This window comes from Cydia strobilella, chromosome 2 (genome assembly GCF_947568885.1).
Source record: "Cydia strobilella chromosome 2, ilCydStro3.1, whole genome shotgun sequence".
NCBI lineage: Eukaryota > Metazoa > Arthropoda > Insecta > Lepidoptera > Tortricidae > Cydia > Cydia strobilella.
Genome location: NC_086042.1, coordinates 2,334,925 through 2,356,650, shown reverse-complemented (window position 1 = coordinate 2,356,650; position 21,726 = coordinate 2,334,925). Strand labels below are relative to the sequence as shown.

The 21,726-nt window shown below is 37.1% G+C and overlaps 1 protein-coding gene across 1 annotated transcript; it reads right to left on the bottom strand.

The window, feature by feature from the left end:
* Positions 1-626: 626 nt before the first annotated feature.
* On the bottom strand, positions 627-2,513 carry LOC134755405 (uncharacterized). The gene has a single exon (XM_063691960.1). The coding sequence runs from the start codon at positions 2,495-2,497 to the stop codon at positions 635-637; it is 1,863 nt and encodes a 620-aa protein (XP_063548030.1). The 5' UTR covers positions 2,498-2,513; the 3' UTR covers positions 627-634.
* Positions 2,514-21,726: the final 19,213 nt, after the last annotated feature.

The following is a 21,726-nucleotide window of genomic DNA, read 5'->3' as shown; positions in this document are numbered from 1 at the left end:
GTTGTTGAGTTGAGTATTTTTGAGTGTTGATGCTGATTTACCCTAGATACAAAGAAGTCTACAATATTATTTTAAAATTGTATCTATAACTATACATTTACTTTAATTTTTACTTATTTCTTTATTTCTTTATTTATTTAGTCACATGCACAAACGTACAGTTAAGATGCCAAAACGATTATGCGGTAGAGATATTAGATATAAAACAATCAGAATTAAACATATTCTGTAAAATTAAAACATTAAAACAAAACAAAAACGATCAAATAACTTCAGGTCAAATCAACAGACATCACACATAAATTAAATTAAAAGAAACGGAGGAGAGAATGTCAAACTTAAACTTAAACACATACAAAAATGTCATTATTCATTCGTCAAGTACACATTAATAAAATTTAAAAATTTCCTAGTAAAGACACCAATACTATCGTAATATATGTCAGCATCATGTTTGATGTTAAAGAAGTCGTTAAAAAGTGTCAGAGCTCTAGCAGTGGGAGCGTTCTGGGCCCGACGAGTACGAACCGCACCGCTTTATGCTTATGTCTGTCCTTCCTTTCAATTATGTTTATACTTTTCACAATTACGTTCACATAGTTCTAACGTCCATTTTACATTCACTTTACATGTATCAACTGCAATAGCAGTACAGTTTCAGTTGATAATGCGGCACACAGTGGCTCTGGTCACCATAGAAATTGAGTCGACTGACAGCGCCGGCCAGCGACCAGCGTTCTGCCCTCCTCCCCACTGTCGCTTCGAACACACCACCCCCCGGCGACGTCCGCACCACCACACTTAACTCCCTCCATTTTGAATCCTCGCTTCCTGATAACAGAAGCTCAGTAACGCTCATCACCTCAGCCAACCTCAGTCCAACGCATTGAGGGTAATCCTTGAGAATATCATTCAGATGCGACACTACGAACTCAGCTGCTTCGTTTGCTTCCAAACTATCACAAGATGCAGGCATTCTGCTGTGACACGCGCACCAGTGGTCATCTATATCTGCTGCTTTACATGTCCTATTACTTGGGACAGGGAGAAATAAACTGATGTTACGATGTTTGGAATAACTTTCGTTGCTGCGTGAGTTTATCTTTTCATTTTCAATGTTATCTAAAGTTGTTAAATCAAGTAATGTAGAATGTATATCGAAAGGCGTGGTGAGACGACGGCTATTCAACTTTAGATTCGTATAGGCCAAGTTGTATTTATCACGAAACGATGGCGGGAACAAGGCAAATACAAATGGCAGTCTGTCTTCTAAATATCCTTGCCTTGTCTGGCGAAATGCACCCCAGCGCATGCCATGGTCACTCATGAAGAAGATAATAGTTTTATTCAAATATCCAGAATCATGCATCTTGGTAAAGAAATTGGCATAACTTTCATCCATTACCATTGGATAGTTTAATCTGCCGTGACTCATAGTGATTTCCCAAAAAAACCCGAATAGCTTGTTCTTCAAAGTTGTAGCCAAATCTTCAACATAGTCCAGGAGGATTTTGAAGAAGAATTTTTCGTTCATGCACAGGAAAGCGTGATTATCCTTATTTGTGCCAGCGTGATGTTCAGCTTGGTGGATGAAGGTGTGGAAATAGTAGTCAGTTGGGAACCCCACGAAGCCACGTTTCACAAAGTCAAACATGCCCATGGATGCGTTGTCCTCTGCCAACGCAGTCGAATATCCAGCGCGTTGGAAGCGCTCCCAGATGAAAGGACAGTTGTCGAAAAAAGCCCGTGAGTTCGGAAGACATGTGTCTTCCAGCTCTGTGTCTTTCTTCCCAAGTAGCACAGCTATCAAATTGGGAAATGTGTTATCTCCTATTTTATTGTATCCATATAATTCTACGGCATCCAAGTATTTCATATAAGCTGCAGTCTTAGGCATCGTTCTGTGGAAATTTAATCTCGACACAGAATCTATGCCTAAAATTAATACGTTGTAAGGTAAATCTTTCTGAGCCTTAAAGTCGTTGCCTGCTTCTTTCTCGCGAGCAAAAACTAGAAAAGTATCAAATACAGTTTCATTATCTCCGCAAATAATTCTAATAAATTCATGAGCAACCTCTATTGTGTCATTAAAATATACACATTTGTTATATTTCACTCTTTCGTCGTTATTGGTTGCGGTTATGTCATCTATCTGGGTCGGGCGATAAAACGATTTGTAACAGCATTTTAGGTTGTTTTGATCTTCTATTTTATAATACTTTATATTTTCCTTTTGAATCCAAATGTGAGTCTTATTTGATTTTACCAAAGGACTACCTTTACAGGGTTCCATATCATTTGGATAGTTTTGAGGGATAAATTCTCGTACAGATTCTTCAACTGTATTCATAAAAGGTATTCGACATCCCTTCGTATGTATAGTGCTGGCATTTTCAGATACGTCTTTTTCGTTATAATCTTGATTCTCATACGAATCCTCGTATTCTTCAGATATTAAGAACAAGGTATTGTTTGACCTTGATGATACGATGAACATGAGAGTGCTTCCGCTAAATAAGGCAGTCAAGAGGCATACGCATTTGAAGGTAAAACGGGGTCCAGATGGGGTCCTACGTTTGATGATACCCATGATGGCACCGCTTATATGTCAAATACTTAGTCAAAACCACATAGTTTCAGCGTGGTAAGCAGTAAAAACTATTTAGTCCACCCAGTTCACATTTTTCTGATCATAGTAAATTTTTAGAAGTATGAAGGATCCACAACGTGCGTGTGACACCTTCAGCTATGTAGATGTAAGCGTCCATAAACGTCCATAAGCAGTAGACGGTACATTTGTTTAACACTTTGCTGTTTTACTAAACAGTTTTCACCAATGGTATCTGCTACTTTTAACGTCAGACTAGTCAGAAAAACATCAATTCGCCTCTTTTATCTACTAGGCCTAGGGAAGCAGGAAGCAATCGCCTAAATTAGTTTCCGTGTAAAATTCTACATCCTCATTCAATTCAATTTCTTTTACTCGCTGCTTTGATGTAAATCTTCCGACTTGTCATCTCAATGTTGTTTGAGCCGAAAGGGTCTCTTTCTGACTACAAAGTTTAAAATGTAGGTAAGTATGTAGTATGTTTGAATGATAGATTTTATGTAATTATAATATACTTTCAAACAAGGGAAATATATCGGATAACCTAAAGATGCTTTATTGTGTCAGAGTAAAATGTGACAGATAAAGAACTGAACCGTAACGCTAACGAACTCCAGTAAAGCAAAAACTAGGTTATTCTAACAAGATTCTACGCTAACGATTTAGTTAATTTCTTTATCATGTCATAAAACTTAATTAATCGTGCTGTTATTTTAAATACCTATTGTAACTTGCAAATATAGTAGTGCGTAACCTTAGTATAGTACCTATTAGTTTAGTACCATGTCACTACCTGTGAGTTCCTATAATTGGCTTCCTGTATCTATTATAATTTTTATGTTAATGTCACAGCTGTTGGATCTAGTAGTGGTAACGGGTAAGCTAGTGACGCTTTTATAAATTTTATAACATAGAGGATAGAAAAAAAATGTACTTATTGTAATACAGTCGCAAGTTCTAAAAAAAATTATACATTTAAAATATAAAACTCACCGACTAGTTTCTTATTTCCCAATAGTGTAAAAAGTCTCCACCATTTTTTATTTGTTTTATCGTCAGGTTTGGTAATGCCTCGCCAAAATACCCACGCGTCCCATATCGTTCAGGATTAAGCAACATTAAGGTAAAAGTAACTGTGCCTGTCAGTCGGAAGTTACCCCGGAACGGAATAGGGTAACGGTAACCCTTGCGGACCGTATCTTGTATCTAGTTTTTGTGTGTTTCCAGATGACTTGCTTCCGTCTCTGGTTACCTTAGTTTTGTTTACTATGAAATTGCTGTAGTTATACGTGAATATGTTTTTTTTGTATCATGTCGGTGGCAAGTACGCGTGCTTGATGAAATTGGTAAAACAGTTTTATTTCATTATTTTATCTGGTTTTTCCACCTATTCCAATATTCCAAAACAAGTTACTAACCGATTTCCTAAAATTTACTAGACTTATATTGACCGGGATATAGACCGTGATTACCTTTTGTATTATTTGTGAGCTCCCGATATTTCGACGCAGTTACATGCATCACCCGTGAACATGATGCATGTAACTGCGTCGAAATATCGGGAGCTCACAAATAATACAAAAGGTAATCACGGTCTATATCCCGGTCAATATAAGTCTAGTGAAACTAACCGTGAACCATTCAAAACTCTAATTCCTAATATTTAGTTCCCTATGCTCCGCATTTCCGCAAGCTCCTGCACCTTTTAATACCACTGCCTTTCCTATATCTGTAACTTTTGGAAATATAGCTGAATTACACTACCACGAAAACGATCTGATAAACATTTTCGATGTCAACCCAAACTTCAAACCATAGACTAATAATAATAGTTAGTACTTTTTCTACAATAGTCCCAATGCCTAGTTCTGCTAGTGCTAGTTCATGGGTGTCTATTGTTGCGCCTATGAACGGGTTCCAGCAAGCATTTTATGAGACATTAAAGCTCTCCAAGGGGCCTCTACGTGTTGGATCTATATCTCCACGCAAGCCTATCAAAAGACCGGGATTTATAGGTTAAGTACTGCTGTGGCGCGACGACGTGAATCTTGGCCTCCGACACCAAAGACGCTTCTGTCCAATGTCCAATCGATGGCGCCGAGGTCGCTGCTAAGGTCTTTTTGTACTTCTCTCCAGCACATGCAGCATGGCACGGGCATGAAGTCCAGATGAGTGAGGATCGTCCAAGCAGAGCGTACTCTGGACTACCAATTGGCCAAAGCCCGTCGGGACGTCCTTAGGTATCGTATCGCTGAAAAGATGAATTGCAAAAAGACTTTTAAATTTTATACGAAATCTATTTCCATCTAACCACATCTAAATGTCTATCAAAATGCAATTCATTATCAAATAACTACCTATTATTAAATTATCTGAACAAGTCTTGTTATTAGATAATGTTTTAGACCGAAGCGCGGCAGATTATCCCGCTGTGTGGCCTAACTTGATCAAATTATCATAATTCCTATAATGACCATGTTAGCAACATGATAAAGAAATTAACTAATTCGGTAGCTTAGAATCATTTTTAAATAACCTAGTTTTTGCTGGTTACTGGAATTAGTTAGGTTCAATTATGTTTAACATGGTTTCACTTGGTAAAAATGCATGTGCTCAATTGGTTGACTTTGGCAAACCACTTGAACTTTTACTTACTTACCTATAATATAAAATTTACATTAAAATATTTGTCCTTAGCTTTCCTCCACCAAATACCACACAAGATGTTCGTCTATCGGAAATGACATAAACGGAAGTCAACACATAAATGCAGTGCAATGCATCATAGAGATGAGTGTTTAGCAAATTACAGGGCGGCACCGCCATAGATAGTAGAAGCTGTGAATTTTGACGGTTTTTACCACCTTGGGAGGTAAACTACCGTTTTTTGACGAATTATGCTATTATTTTCCTCAAAAAACTGTAGTTTACCTCACTCAGCACGGTATTTATCTCTTAAATTGTTTGCAGTATTAAAAACCGTTTCAAGGTGTGGCTTTCTATGTTTTTTATTGAGCAAAAGAGATGTAGTGATAGTTTAGTTAGATAAATTCGGCCATGTAAATAAAAAATTTAATGCAAGTAAAATAAAACTATAACCGCAAATAAATTAGAATAGGCTGGGTCGGCCGCCGCAGCGGCCGAGCACCTCAGACGGCGCAAATATGCCGATGCCGCCATTGATTCTGGTTGCATGTTTGAGCCGTTTGGGGTGGAAACGCTAGGGCCTTGGGGACCCGGAGCACACTGTATATTTAGGGAGCTAGCGAAGCGTCTCATTGATGCTACGGGTGACCAGAGGGCTGGTTACTTCCTTGCCCAGCGAATTGGCATCGCAATTCAGCGTGGCAATGCTACCAGCCTTCTGGGCACCTTACCATCCGGCGCCGAGCTAACTCCCATTTTTTACTTGTAAATATATGTAGATATTTTTAGTTAATTTAATTATCTATGTTTTTATATTTTTATGTTTGTACATAAAAATTCTTCTTTTTTTATTAGAATTAAAACTAAAACTTAACTTACATATAAAACTTTAACAGTGAATTCTTTCTAAAAGTATCCTTTGCGACAGTAATTACACACTTGATTAACGATTTATGAACCTTACCCCGTTGCAATAAGATTGACAAATGTTCAATTATCATTGACATCATTGTCAACGACGATACTTACTAAAATAGCATCATTACATTGAATCGTCATCGTCGTTGAATCGTCCCGTTGGGGCAATTTGCCACATTCTTAACATGGCAACATTCCTGGACAATTGCGGGTAGTGGCACGGAACTAATGTTGCCAGTTAGCTGGCCAGTGCGCAACGGGGAGTATAAATGTGATTGTCCAGTAATTTGACACGCGCGAACTTAAAATACACAGCAATTTCTTTTATTTTTCTTTGTCGTATCTTCATGGCTGAGGGAAAGACAACTGTGGACAGTTCACCAGTACTCTCCAAGCCGCTGTATCTTAAGCCCGGTGTATGCTAGCCAGCAATGTGGCTTTTGTCTCTGACTATTCTGGTCGTCTGACGCAGCGTACTACGTAGGCGAACAATATGCGAACGCGAAGCGGCGCGGCGCGAATCGGGGTGAATCAATCTTTTGATACCTATAAAAGTGTCCTACGTGGGCGATCTCGTTGCGAACGCGAACGCCTTGTGCCCGCCGCGCCGCGCCGCGCCGCGCCGCTTCGCTTCGCGTTCGGGAATGTTCGCTTATACGCAGCGTAACGCGTGGCCATACGTAGACATAATTATGTAAACAGATATATCTAAATATCCAGACATATCTACACAGATGTAAACAGACTATGGTGTGAGCACATGTAAAGACCAAGATAAGTCTGCAACGATTTTAGCACATAACATGCAGTGCAAATGTTATTTTAACGTCAAACTTCTATGAAATTATGACGTATATAATAACACTTGCACTGCGTGTGCTCTCAAATTCATTGCAAACTTTACTTATCATGGCCTAACTCTAATAAAATGATTTCCGTACTACGCGCGCGGCTATCGGCGGACAATATAAATTTTTCACTCTTATGAAACTTTTTTTAGAAATATTAACATACAAATTTAACACAACTCCAATAATAAATAAATAAATATGGGCATGTGTGTGTGGGCTGTACAATTAAATTTTTGGCACGTTATTTGCTCGCGGCGGCGCTACCGCCGCTGCCGTTTGGCCCAAGGCGGCGTCGGCGCGCCGGTATCACGAGCTGCTCTTATTGACTGTTTGTGACGCTGTTGTGCTTTCAACACACATGGCCGTATTGCAAAAATTATCAACCGCAACATTTCAATAATCCTTCATTGACCGAGCGAGCGTTAGCAAAGATTTCCTTTTCAGCATGGGACAAATTATTCGTAGCAATTCTGAACCGATTCTCGTGAAAATTTGTGAGCAGATTCGATGATTTTTCTCAAAATGGCGAGGCGAATCTCGTGAGGTCACATAGCCAGTATGTTATATTATATGGATCCTGAAACATACTACATTCATCGCAAAACAAATAAGTAAAAATGGCGGTTTAATTGACTTGTTCCAGGATAGTTACTTACCAGTTGTTGCTATTGCTTCTGCCGGTTGTTTAGCCCGCAGCGGCGTTGGCACTATTGACTTGTCTACTACTGTTGGGTTGTGCTTTCAACATAGGTATACTGCCGTATTTCAAGCATGGCCGTATGGTTCTAATAAATTACGGGTGGTTTGGTAGAAGTACCAATTGTAATTAATTTACAAGCATGTTTCTTGAATCTGGAATTATCATTTATTTCTTTTCTTTAATTAGGAAGACAATGCAAGTTTAAGTTCATAGCGAAATGTTACCTTCTTAAACTTCTCAATTTATCTAAAATATAAATAAGTTAAAACGAATCGCAATGTGTAAACAAAAATGTGCTCAAATGCAACGCACTCTTCAGGGACAATGTCACTGCTACCGCCGGTCCCGTTTTGCCCGCGGCGGCGTCGGCGCGCCGGTGGCAGGCGGTCCTCTATTGACTTGTCTGCTTTTGTTGCGTTGTGCTTTCAACACACATGGCTTTATTTGACATATATTACAAGTATAAGGAAGCAAATTCGTTGGAAAATGTTACGTCCTTGACTTCTCAATGCTCCTGCATATAAATTAAGACAAAAACGTACTTACGTTTTATATGCCGGTGCAAGGCAATGCTCTACCTATTACTATTGTCTTTGCTGGCGTTGATTTAGTTGGGATCTCAAGAAGAACAGAAAGAACAGTTATTGCTACATATATAGAACTATTTATTTCACGTCATGTATGGGTAAAACATCCTTATGTATGTGTAAAAAATTAAAAACCACACTTCTTAACGACTTTTTCGTTTGATTGTTTTTTTTAATCTAATAAACTGTTTTTTTTTTGTTTTTTTTTTATTCTGGCTTTTACTCACTGCAATTTTGCACAGGGTGATTTGACTTAAGTTACCTTTTTTCGAACTGTCAAAACGATTTGCTACTATTTAATTTATATGAAACACTACCATGCGTCACGATCAAATTACCTACTCTTTATAGTTTTATACGGGTTTTAAAACAGAAATTGTGTCTAAAAATAACTGCTGTCTATGTTTCTCTATTAATCTTCTGGTGCTTTATTTCTTGCATGGTGTAAAATAATTTATGTATTTTAAATTCAGTCTATTATACCCTATTACTTATTCCAAAACAAAATACGATCTGGGAGCAGCTATGGGCCTTATACCCCCTTCATCTTAGCGCCACTCCCACCATTCCACTAACCCAGGGTTAACCGGTTAAACCTGGAGTGACCACGGTAACCAGTACAATTTGACACTGGGTTGACGGTTTAACCGCTTAACCCCGGGTTAGTGGGATGGTGCCGTGGCGCTTACTCTTGCAGAAACTTTCCCTCATTCTTGCATGGTAAGCAAAAACCGTAAGGTTTTACAGTAGGCAACCTACTATAGTAAGTTGCAAAATCATCGAACGAAATTACACGAACAAAACAACCAAATAGGTCACGGGCGTTTACGCGAATTTCATAAATGGGTTACCGATGCAAAGTTCATTCCCTCCGGCCATTGTGACAATGGATACAACACTCTGAAGATCACGCAACGCGCATTACTACCATACAAACCCAAACAAAAAGCTAACAGGCGTATTCGAACTTTAGTTATTCGATACGATACTGATCTAGTGTCAAAGTGACATTTCTTCAACCAAAAACGTCACTTGACACTGACGATCAGTATCGTTTCGGAAACAGATCGAATAACTAAAATTCGAATACGCCCGTAAGGTAGTTACAATTACATAAATGATTTAAATGAATACACCGTTTAATGCTTTATTTTATGCGAAATTAGTTAGCTACAACAATACGTTTGTCGGTTGTAAGAAGAGAAACAAAGGAATTTCTGCTCTTTTGCTTAAACGATACGGTATAGTTTTACAAATATTACACGAAAAGTAAAATTGGTGAAGTGTGAGAGTGCAAAGTTAATAATGCTGATGGTTTAAGCAAATGTAGATCTTATTTTTTGGGAATAAGAAATGTAAGTTGTGAAGTTTGTATTTGGTCAGGGAATCGTGAGTTCGAAGACCTAAATCTGACGTAAAAGATAATAATCTTCTACTTTTAACGATGGATACTTCGTGATTACGAAATAGTACATTGTTGCCGAGTTGCCGAGGGATGGATTCTTTCCATTTCATTTCAACGCCATCTATCTATATAACATTAAATCTACTTTCCTGTATTTCATCAAAATCTTATTATGGAATTAAATAACATTCAAATCAGTTATTACGTAATTAGATCGAAGCTAAAACAAAGGTGTTTGATCGATTATTATAATAACATTCGATTTTCATTTATTTAAATCGATTGTAAACAATCATCGAATCGTGTTGATTTTGCCCTGTGGGCCTAATTCACACCTCGACGGACAAAACGGTGAAAAATACGTTACGTTATAGTTTCAAGTCCAAACGATTTTATACGAAACTTGACTTGAAACGAAATTACTTAGTAATAATATAGTTAAGTGACTTAAGTGTAGACAGTTGCTGAAATCTTAGACGTGTTAAATGGAAGTTGTTTTATATTAGTTTTGTATAAGTTTAATCGATAATTTTGTAAGACACGAGAGCTACCTGGAAAACGCATGATTTGGAATTGCATATATTATCTAGAAATAAAATGATCGTAAGGAAGATGTTGTTGAGGCTTTCATACAACAGTTTTCGCAGCTTGTTGAAGTGTTAAAAATAAATTGACAAAATACAACACAAAAAATGCCAATGGCCCGATTTTTAGTTAGTTGTTAAATTATTATTTTTTGTCAAATTTCGATAAAATTTGTTGGATAGATAGATATTTCCCTATTCTTTACATTGTAAGCGCCAATTCAACGTATGTCCTAAAAATCTTCCTCTGAGGTACAAAAATAAATAATATTTTCCTAACTCGACGGTTTCGATTTCTTCAAAGCTTTGTAGCTTTTCAAACCAGCCAAAAAAGTTGACAATAAAATAGAAAATTGTCCTAATAAGTATTTATACGACAAATCTGCAAAAACTTTTGAACGGTAAGGTTAGGTAGCAGAGCGTAGGAAAGGAAGTACCCTTGCTTCAAGAAATGTATAATTTGGTTGTTTTTTGAAACATACTTTTCTCTTTATAAATTAAAATTCTATAAATATGAAGGATATTTATTTATTTATTTATATATATAATCACAAGAACAATTTACACCAATTACACTTGCTACTATGCTAATTACTTTGCTACTATGCTAATTAATTGCTACATTAGCAAAATGTAATTAAGTATGTCTAGCTAGATATTACTTAAGGATCCCAAAATGGGTCTCTACTGTTTCCCATATAGTTTTAAGTCATAATATACTGTTCGTCCACATTTTCGTTAGTCATAATTTGGTTTTTCTCAGAAACGCGTAACTTTTCAGGATTGCCATAAAACAAACCTAACCTAACCTGTCTATAGGATAACCTGAGGAAAATCCTGAAAGTTAACGGTTTCAGAATTATGACTAATGACAATATGACAATCATTACATTATGACTTTCAATAATTATGTCAAACAAAGGGACGCAAGAATACCCGAAAGTAAAATGTAGAGATGCGAAACATTGTCATTTTATCGTAAAGAAGTAAAAAAAAACCCAGTCTGTTAATTTTTTTCCATTCGATCCCACAAGCCTGATTTTTTATCTCTTTTCCGCGTACGAAAAAAACTCTGACCTCTAAACCAAACGGAGCATTCTTTGCGGCGAACGGTACGAATGCCCTTGTAATGATCAATATTATATTAATGAAAAGAGCTCCCTTATTGCCCCCAAGTCACGCGATCGGATGAAAGGGCCTTTTGAAAAAAGCCTTTTTTACAACAATTGTACAAAAAACCATGTATTTTTAACCAAGGACAGTCCTTTCTATACATTTTAAAGTATGTTAAAAATAATATGTAAGGTTTTTATGATAATTTAAAAAGGAGTACGGTTGATTTTTGTAATTAAACTTAAATATATTGTACGGTCAAATAAAATAAAACATTTAGTTTACTTTTTGGCAATTGTACTTGTATTGACGTGCGGTATGTATGTAAGTATATATCTACTACCATCTTTGATATAATTTTAGTTTTTGTTCAATTTTAACACAAATCTTTGAAATCTATCGACTCGGTAATTTAAAATAAGTCTTACTAAATAGATAAACAGTAGAAAAAAAAAAACAAAAGGTACCGCGTCGAATTATGACAAATAGATGGTCACGCAAATATGATTTGCAAGTCAGCGCGCAGGCGCCGACCACCGCAATAGGCCCGAAAAAAAAGGAAAAAAATGTCTTTGTCGCAAACCGCAAAATGGACCAATGCAAATAAACTCGCTTGCGTGTGAAGAAAGCAAGGTTTACTCGAAATTCAACTTTGTTTGTATTCAAATAAGGAAAAGGTTTGACCGAACGACAAGTAAAATTAAATTTGCACTTGAATTTTAATGCAATAATATTGATGCTGTGAATTTTAAACCGTTCCTGAGATTTAAAATTCTATTACCGATACCTAAGGTTTAAAATAATAAAATAGAATGCAAATATAACTTTGTATATGCAGATAATTATCACACACTTCATTAAACAAATACTGTTTTGTCACGAGACAAAAACTAATAATTAGGCTCTTTATAATGCCGTGGTTATTATAACAAATATTAGTTATCCATATTGAAATTAGCCGGTGACAGTTCTGTTTTCGGTACCGTTTCTTGTTTTTCTACGAGTCACGAGCTTTTGTTTGTTTGCAATTTTTTTTGTAATATTTAATGTCAGTTCAAAACCACTGTGCTTTTTAGATTTATTGTTTTGCATTTATTACGAATACATTGGGTTTGTTTGTAAGATGTAATGATATAAATTATAATATGCATTAATAGGTACTTATAATAATTTTATTCTTAATTTTTATGTTTCACAGCTTTTATGAGCCATGTTGCTTGATAAATAAAGTATATAATAATAATACTAATTCTAAAAAAATAATATCGATTTGATTTATTTATAAGGTACTTATCGTTCATTATTTTACAATAGTAGTTAAATAGGGTTTCATAATAGCACCCAAAATATTGTCAACATACAGTCATCCTGGTAGCTTTTCTATTATCCTATATATCCTTAAAAGGCCCACTGATTATCAGTCCGCCGGACGACATCAGCCTGTCAGTTAGAATAAAAATTTGACAGTTCCTAACAACTGACTGGTAATAAGTGGGCCCCTTTAGTTTTGAAGTCTGCTCTCCGTATCATTTTACGCCATTCTTCTCTGTTTTAGGTACATATCTTCGCTTGCGCTTACCTTCCTTAAATCTTTCGATACTGTCGTCCCATCCATGTGGTAAGGGGGCTCTCATTGTCATTGTATCGTTGCCAACATACTATATTATATAATATACACTAAATCGTCTGTTTATATTTGATTGTTTGTTTGAAATCTTACAAAAAAAAAACTGTAAGTAAAGAAGTAATTTCCATTTTTTTTCTAACACCCCGCGTTTTGGGCAAACAAGGTGATTAAAGCTGATTACTGGGTGCGAGCTTTTTGGGTTCGATTCCCGATTATAGACATTTATGGCTTTGGCCCAATCTCTCGTGTAATAATGAATTATGCTCTTGTTTGTTTTGCTTTTTTGGAAGCCATTTTCTTTATTTTGTAAATTGTTAGAAATTGGTAGGTAGGCGAAATGCTTTTTTACCAGCTTGTCTTAAAGCAGAGAAGTTACACTGAAATATCCCTTAAATACCTTACAGTGACAGTTGGTAGGTATTTTATTGAATTTATTCCTCAAATTATTATTAGCCATAGACCTAGCATTACATAGATGAGCTATACGCGTGCGCCCGTGAGGGACAGAACATACGCAATGCGACAATATGATTGGTCGAGTAGATTTGTAGCTCACCATAAACCATACTAAATTTACGGTAGGGAATTTAAAAAAATGTGAGACTGTGACAAGGACAAACAATAACAGCGCTTTCTCTGCTACTCCTACTGAAATATACATAAGACTATCCCGTTCGGTCATTTCCCCCCACCCCTCATGACCAAACCAGTTATACTAGATTCATGTTATTAGCTCTTTAGCGATAAGACCGCCTGTTGTGTACCTCTATCCTTAATAAATTGTTTCTGTATCTTTTACTGAGGTGTGCCAATAAAGAGTATTCTATCTATTTATTATTTATTTATTTAATCTTTATTGCACAAAAGAAAACCTTACAATACAAAAGGCGGACTTAATGCCATAAGGCATTCTCTACCAGTCAACCTTAAGGCTAAGCAGAGAAATTGTGGGCGGTGCTACAAATACAACAGCAAAAATAAAATAAAAATAACATATAATCACATATATACAAATATAATATACATATATACTATATATATAAATAACGACGAGACCCATTATGAAACTAATAAAAATACACTAAGAAACTTTCTTTCCGCTAGCATAGAAATCTATCCATCTATCTATTATATTATAATGATTTCTAAAAAGATAGTTGTAGTTTTATATTAATAGGAATTTAATGTATTAACATACATAACAAATTACATATCAGCTAAGCATTAAAAAAAAACATTAAAACTACATATTAACTAAACAAATTAAAACTAAAGTAATATTAAAATAAAACTACTTAAAAATTAAAGTAATATAGATAAACACCCACCTAAGATTAAGTTTTATATAAAGTACATTGGGATAACTTCGAATGCGGAGTAATTTTGAAAGTGGCCAATATTTATGAAGAACTTAATACTTTAACAAATCTTACGCTACTGCAACGTTTACCAAGACCAAGGCAACTTGCTTACTGTGTTCTTCTAGTTTAGTAGATATTTGGTGGATATTTGCCATTTTCAAAATTACCCCGCTTTCGAAGTTACCCCAATGTAAAAATAAAGATAGTTTATTATTCATGCAGGCCAGGGGTCAGAAACCGGTATTTGCTCCATACAAAAATACCGGTATTATTATGTTCTTTTTCGTTCTTTTGTTTATAATTTCATTTTTAATAGGACGTTTTAATAATGCAAAATTGTTTCCTAAATACATGATTCAGTCCTACGTAATGAGCATAAAAAAATTCAAAATATTGGGCTATTTCGGGGTTTTAAAAAAATACCGGTTCCGAGCCCTGATGCAGGCATTACAATGCGCTTATGAACGTCAAATAAAGCCACGCCGGCTCTAATCCTACACCTCTGCCTCGAGAATTTAAATCCCCCCTCAATCGGACCTGTATCTTGTAGTTTGTAGTTTGTGACTAGGATACACAATAAAAAGGATAAAATGAAGCGTACCCTCCGGAAAATTTTGAAGAACCGGAAGTGTATAACTTTAAATCACATTAATAATCGAACCCCTCGATCAAAATCCAGTGAAACCCAATCAACACCAAAAATTAAACTATAATGAAGACAATAAACATAAAAATGTTTGTGTTGCTACCTTTTTCCCCAATTTTCGGCAGTTTCTACGAAAACCTATGATTACTAACCATTGCCTTCCGACTGGTAGCAATAAAATTCACCAATAAAACAATAAAAAAACATGGCGGCCTTAAAAAACATTTTGGCGCCATTTTTTCTTTTGTTGAGCGGAGAAGATTAAGTAATAATCTAAAACCAACAGTGGGCGTTAAGAAATTTAGTTTTTTGATAATAAAAACTCTTTGGTGCCCGCTAAATGTTTGGCGTTAAGGTTTGAAGATGGTATTAAAGATGGAGGAGTCGAGAGATCGGATTTATATTCTGTACAACTTAACACATTCGCGGACACGAATGCTTTAGCATTAGCGTAATTTTTTGTTTCCTTTGGCCTATGACATGTCGTCACTTACCGTCCGCGAACGTGCTTACCGTATCCTGGTGAGTCATTTAGGACTATTAAAGATGGCAGGGTACAGAGTACAGGGTACAGGGTAGAGTTCGTCTAAGCTAACTTTGCACCAATTTGTACGGAACAAAGTGAGGGAATGTCATCGTTACACTTTATCGCTGGGTCTGAATGTAAAATTAAAAATATTTTGTTCATTTTGTTTTTATGATTTGCCCACTGGGTAACATGCCTTCTATAATACCGTAACAATGTCTTGAAAATCGGTATGCTAGCAAGATTTTTTTTTTAATATTATGGGACTTATAGGAATATTAAAAAATTAAACTTCGTTTTGACAAAACGCTCAAATATTGACAGAGGTTTTGGGAATGTATCTTTTTCCCCAAATTTCGTCCAAAATAATATCATTTTTTTATTAAATTTGAAGTTGGAGTTTGTAACACTAAAAGCACACACTAATCTGATCTATGATTTAGTAGATCTTTAATTAGGTCAGTTTCGGCCTGATCACAGGGTTGAAAGGTTTCGGCCATATTGTTTAACAGCTCAGGATCATTTTAGGCGTAAACTGTTTAGGTTGAATATTTTATGTTCTTATCGACAAATTAATTTTGTGTAAATTGGCCGTGTTGCCTTAACTTACCTCGGAGAATTTCTTAATTTTGTGGTGAAATATTATAGAAACGTTCTTAACCACAATAAATTGGAATAGTAAACCAAAAATATCACTAAGAATTTAGCAGTGCCGTGGCAGACCCGGTGCCCCCCACCGGACGGGTACGTGCAGGCTTTGGAGCAGCTGCCGCCTGGCCATAAAGAACCTTGGCCAATTTGGAAGTCCTTAAACAGGCTCAGGTCCCAAGTTGGTCGATGTAAGCAAAACATGGCCAGATGGGGACTGCTCCGTGGCCCCTCGACTCAGTGTACCTGCGATACAGCAACGCAAACCATGGCACATCTACTGGCGTGCCCCGCATGCCCACATCACTGCTCGGAACTGGATCTGAGGGACGCGACAGCCAGGGCTGTCAACACCGCTGCATACTGGGCATCCATCGTATAGAAGTGGGGGTGGAGCCACGACACGAAAAGAAGAAGCAGTGCACAGTGGTTGTCAACTTGTTACCATAGTTTTTCACCTTTTCAGAGGTTGTGTATATTTTGCCTAGTTTGGGGCCGATGGATATTAGCTTAATTGTAAAATCTAATTTATTATTTTTGTTCAACCTGTGATGTCAACTTGTAAAATATTTGGTAAATAAACGATTTGTTGTTGTTGTTGTTGTTGTTGTTGTTGTTGACACTTGATCTATTACTATTACGTGCTATTACGCAATTTCAATCGTGGCAGTACCTATAATGCGGCAAATATTGTGACTCAATTAATCAAGGAAGTTGATAGTAGTAGTAGTAGTAGTAAATCACTTTATTGTACAAAAACAAATTGTTAACATGAAAGCGGTGCTGAAGGCGGTTCCCTGAGCCAGAAGGCGAAAAATCTCCTTATATGTTCATGTTTTTCTAAGAGGCGTTGATATTCGTAGACGTGGAAAAAATATATGTAGTTCTTGACTATATTATCTTTAACAACATAGCTTCCGATACACGAATTATGACACTTCGCTCGATACAATTAATTCCCAAAGTAACCTCTACCTCGGACTTTTAATCCTACTTTACTCGGTTATTTATTATGTGATACTATAAACAAAAAAAGGAGAAAAAACAATCTTAACATAAATAGTAATTTCATAGCTTTAGAATTTCGATATTGTAAGGTAACGTTTTTAAAATAAATAAAAACCGACAAAATTCGATCAAAATTGACACTTGGCGCGTATGTTCTTTCCCGTTCTTTCTTGCGAAATGTGACAAAGACAGTGGCAAACCGATGGAACGGCCTTCATATAAATTTAGATGCAAAGGTAAATATAGGATAGTGATATTGATATCATCCATATCTCAACATGAAGCATGCTGCAATGCTGCGCAGCAATCCTTTTGCAATCGAAACGTAACCTTTTCTTTAAATCACATCACAATCATACAATACACTTCGCCAGAAGGAAACGGCACTACAGACTCGATTAAAATAAGAACACTTATTTCAAAAGGTCATATATTAGTAGTAAAAAGCTATACAGTTATGTCTTCCTGTAAGAATGGCAAAATATAGCACCTGATCGGCGGATTTGATTGGGATGCGCGAGAGTGGCGCGTCTCCGCTCGGCATAGAGTTACGACGCAGAGGAGACAACGTAACCCTTGCTAAGCTCTTATCGGTAATAATGATTCGTCATCGATGAGAAGCAGCCAGCCGCAATGATTCTAAGCCGTAATTACCGACGAATGTTATGTAAAAGTAATAATGAATATTTCTATAATTATTATTTGATGTTTTAGGAAAATAAAATCTGCTTCTCTTATCTGTTTTAGTTTTGATTAAAATTTCAAGCACTTGTTAATTAAATAACAATGTTCTTTTGTTGTAGAGATAGGCCGAACATTCGATAATTATTCGGTATTCGGCATATTTTTCAATGTTCGTATTCGGCCGAATAGTTCGGTTCGAAGTGCCGAATATTGACCGAATAAACAAATTAAGGGCGTCCGCTAATAGCTAGCGCGGATGCACTTCGCGATCAGTTTGATGACTTTCCTGTTTATTTTCATAAACAATTAAACATTCCCGGTCGGTCGGGACTGTCGGGAGGAGAAGGGTCAAAAGTTATGAGTGCACTGCGGACCTAAATAAACTTGTTTTCAGCGTTTTAGGCAGTTTTACAGACCTAGATATACCTTATCTTATTGTAAGTACAAAGGTTCAGAGCAATCTAGCTAGTCGTTTTAAAATGAGAGTAACTTTGTATGGAGAACCGAGCTTGCCGGGGACTTAAAGGAAAACAATAGGGAATATTACGCGAAACTCTGCGTAGGGGGCGCCAGGGTGCCAGTACCACAATCTGAGGGTCTATCGTGAAACAAGAAAATTTCTTTATCTAACATCTCTGTTGCATATTCGAGCGATAAAGAGGCAGATAGCGAATTTTCGTATTCGCGTTTCCCGGTAGGTCCTCTGTAAGCAAACCGCATTGATGCATCAATGTCATATTTTATAATCTCTGAAAACTTGTCAACAATCTGTTAAAGGTTTATATTTATGTATAAGTTACTCTATGGTTTACTAAAAAGGCTAGTCCTGCACTCTGGTGGCAGAACATTGCTGCAGTAATATCCCCTATTGATTAAAGATAGAGGCAGACAACACGCGGTCTTATGGCGGTTTAGCTGTGCGAGGCAGGAAGTATGACTCCTCTGCGCTCATAATCTCTGGCGCATCCAATCAGTTTTGATTTATGGGGGTCCGGATGTTTGTTTAATCGATTACTTGTCGGTAGCGCCTTAACTGGGAGAGCCGCGCCTTAAGTGTTGGGAGGAAATTGAGCCGTGGCTATAATGGTGTTGTTATCGAGTGTAGCTTATTGGTTTTGGCTTGAGTTCAGTAGGTACAAGGTTGAGCGGCGGTTTTTTTGGGTAACATTTAGTCAGTGGCAGAATTTATACAGAAGAAGCTCTTAGTAGATTTTTGACTTCAAAAACTTCACTGGCACGTAACACTGAAAGGTATCCCTTTTCCATATATACATTCCGCCCGCAGCTTTGGTATAACCCAATCTCTCGCTAGGTTAAAATAAAATTCTACCTAATATTTGAAGAGTACACGGAAAGAACATGTCTAGTCACTTTTTTTGGAAAATGAGATTTTAATCTCAAAATTTAGAGCCTTTAATGAACTATTAGTTACAACTTCTGTTACCGCTGCAATTATAAACCTAACTCCTTTTTGTCTCACTTTAAAAACACCTATATATACACGAAAATAATGTGATTAATTACCCACATCGTTCCTTTCAAACCGCGATAACTCAAAATGTTGTCAAAGTGACTATATAGACATGTTCTTTCCGTGTACCCTTCATTTTCTCTTGCGGGACATTACATTACAATATCTGCCGTTGCAAAGCTACGCACAGCGTGCGTGAACTATAGTGGGCAGCACAGAAGCTGTCAGATTTTTGGCGCGAGGCGTATATTTTAGGCGAGGAGTTTGGGGTGGTTTGGGGGAGGGTTTATTATGCTGCGGATGCTGCCCTATTAGTCACACTGCTATATTAGTTATTTATTCTAGTTCCTTCGGATTTCATTTTCGAAACGCGGATGAAGTCGCTTGCGGAGGCTATAACTACAGTACCTACAGCGTACCTATATAAAAGTGTCAAAGCTACAGTGTGACGGTAGTTTCTGGGAACAAGACGGACGGACAGACAGACGAAACCACGGCAGAACTTCTAGTAACATGTGTCAAAGAGTCGCAATTTCCATATACCTACATATATTTACTTACGTATACTCGTAGGGTCAAGTCCACAGAGTGTGACGGTGGTTTATGGGAACAAGACGAACGGACAGACGGGCAGGTGGCGCGGTTCCCACGATCCGGCCAATTACTGCGTGTACTTTACTTGCGCGCAGGGCGCAGGGTCAGAGGTTTATTTTTGGGCAAAAGGAGAATTTGCCAGAAGGAAGATAATCCAAAGAACTTCGCCTTTGAAAGGTTAAAGGATGACTCACGTTAGACCGGGCCGTGTCCGGGCCGGAGCTTCCGGCGCTTACTTTACTATAACATGACAGGTGATCACGTGATGCTTTCCATAGAAAACGAAGCGCCGGAAGCTCCGGCCCGGACACGGCCCGGTCTAACGTGAGTCAACCTTAATGCCGCCACTGGCCGCCACCCATTAAACATGAACATAACTGTGTAAACCGCCTATTGTTTGTAAATATATTTTACTATGTAATTTATACTGTAATCTAATCTAAATTTACTTTTCACAGTATTTACCAGTTTCTTAAAATTTTCCAATGCATTTATGATCTTAAGCTATGCAAGAACGCATAAGTGTTAGATATGTTTTGTGGTATGATAATATGCCCGTCCAACTTTAGATACAATTTCTCACAGCGACAGTGTGCCATACCGTTTATATGCTAATACAACACAACGTCACGCTATGTGCACATATTGGGGGTACGTGCTATTACGTATTCGTCAATTATAAAACGATATAATCTTCGTTATAGCATCATTTAACCTTACAGGGGCAGTACATAGAAGACAATGGAAACTTATACTCGTAAAGGATCTAATTTCAATATAACAAGTTCAGGTTCTAGTCATAAGTAGGTTCACTTCGTTTGAAAATTAACATTAAAGACTAAAATCCTTTTTACTTGTTTTAACAGATTCTTCACTGCCGTGGCATTGGCAAATGGCATTTACTGCGAGAAAACTATATAAACGTGTGAAAACATTAGAAATATGTATAATAGTCCAGCCTGATTGCTCTATGTAATCAACTGCAAAGATGGTTGAACCCATAGACATAGTATATACAAGTAGTTATGTAGTAAGAGAAAGAATATTCAAATAAAATTTGGGCAGCATAGGATTTTTTCCGTGATTTTTTCTCTTTCACTGTTATAAATTTCGGTATTTCGCTATCGCCTCCTACCTATGATGCCACCCGGTCGGTGATAAGGACAAAGCATTAAGGATGACTCACGTTAGACCGGGCCGTGTCCGGGCCGGAGCTTCCGGCGCTTACTTTTCTATAACATGACAGGTGATCACGTGATGATTTCCATAGAAAACGAAGCGCCGGAAGCTCCGGCCCGGACACGGCCCGGTCTAACGTGAGTCAACCTTTATGGCCCTATTTTCTCTTTCCTCTTATAGGAATCGCAATAAGACTATCTTTCTCTATCAAAGAGTGTCAGGCCCTTGGTTGAACCCCACTCACAGACCATACCACCTGTGACCAAACTGCATAGATGTTTGTTTGCAGAAGTAATATATAGTTTGTCAAAGGACTGTCTCATTTCAAACATAGACAGAGAGAATCATACTATCTTTGTCATACACTGGTACTAGCACCCAAAAGAAAAGAATGAGTATAGTTTTTTTTTTGTTCTTATTTACTTTGGTTTGACCAACTCTCTTACATTTTTTGGAGACAAAAAACAAGACGACCAAAATAATTTTGACCCTTGCAATAACACCAATCAATTTGTAAACAGGCCCCAATATTAAGGCCTGCTACACTTTCTTCTCAGCCACACTTATCCG

Bases quoted from the DNA above. Each gene is read 5' to 3' on its own strand.
- LOC134755405 (XM_063691960.1), bottom strand. From the start codon at position 2,497: ATGTTCATCGTATCATCAAGGTCAAACAATACCTTGTTCTTAATATCT.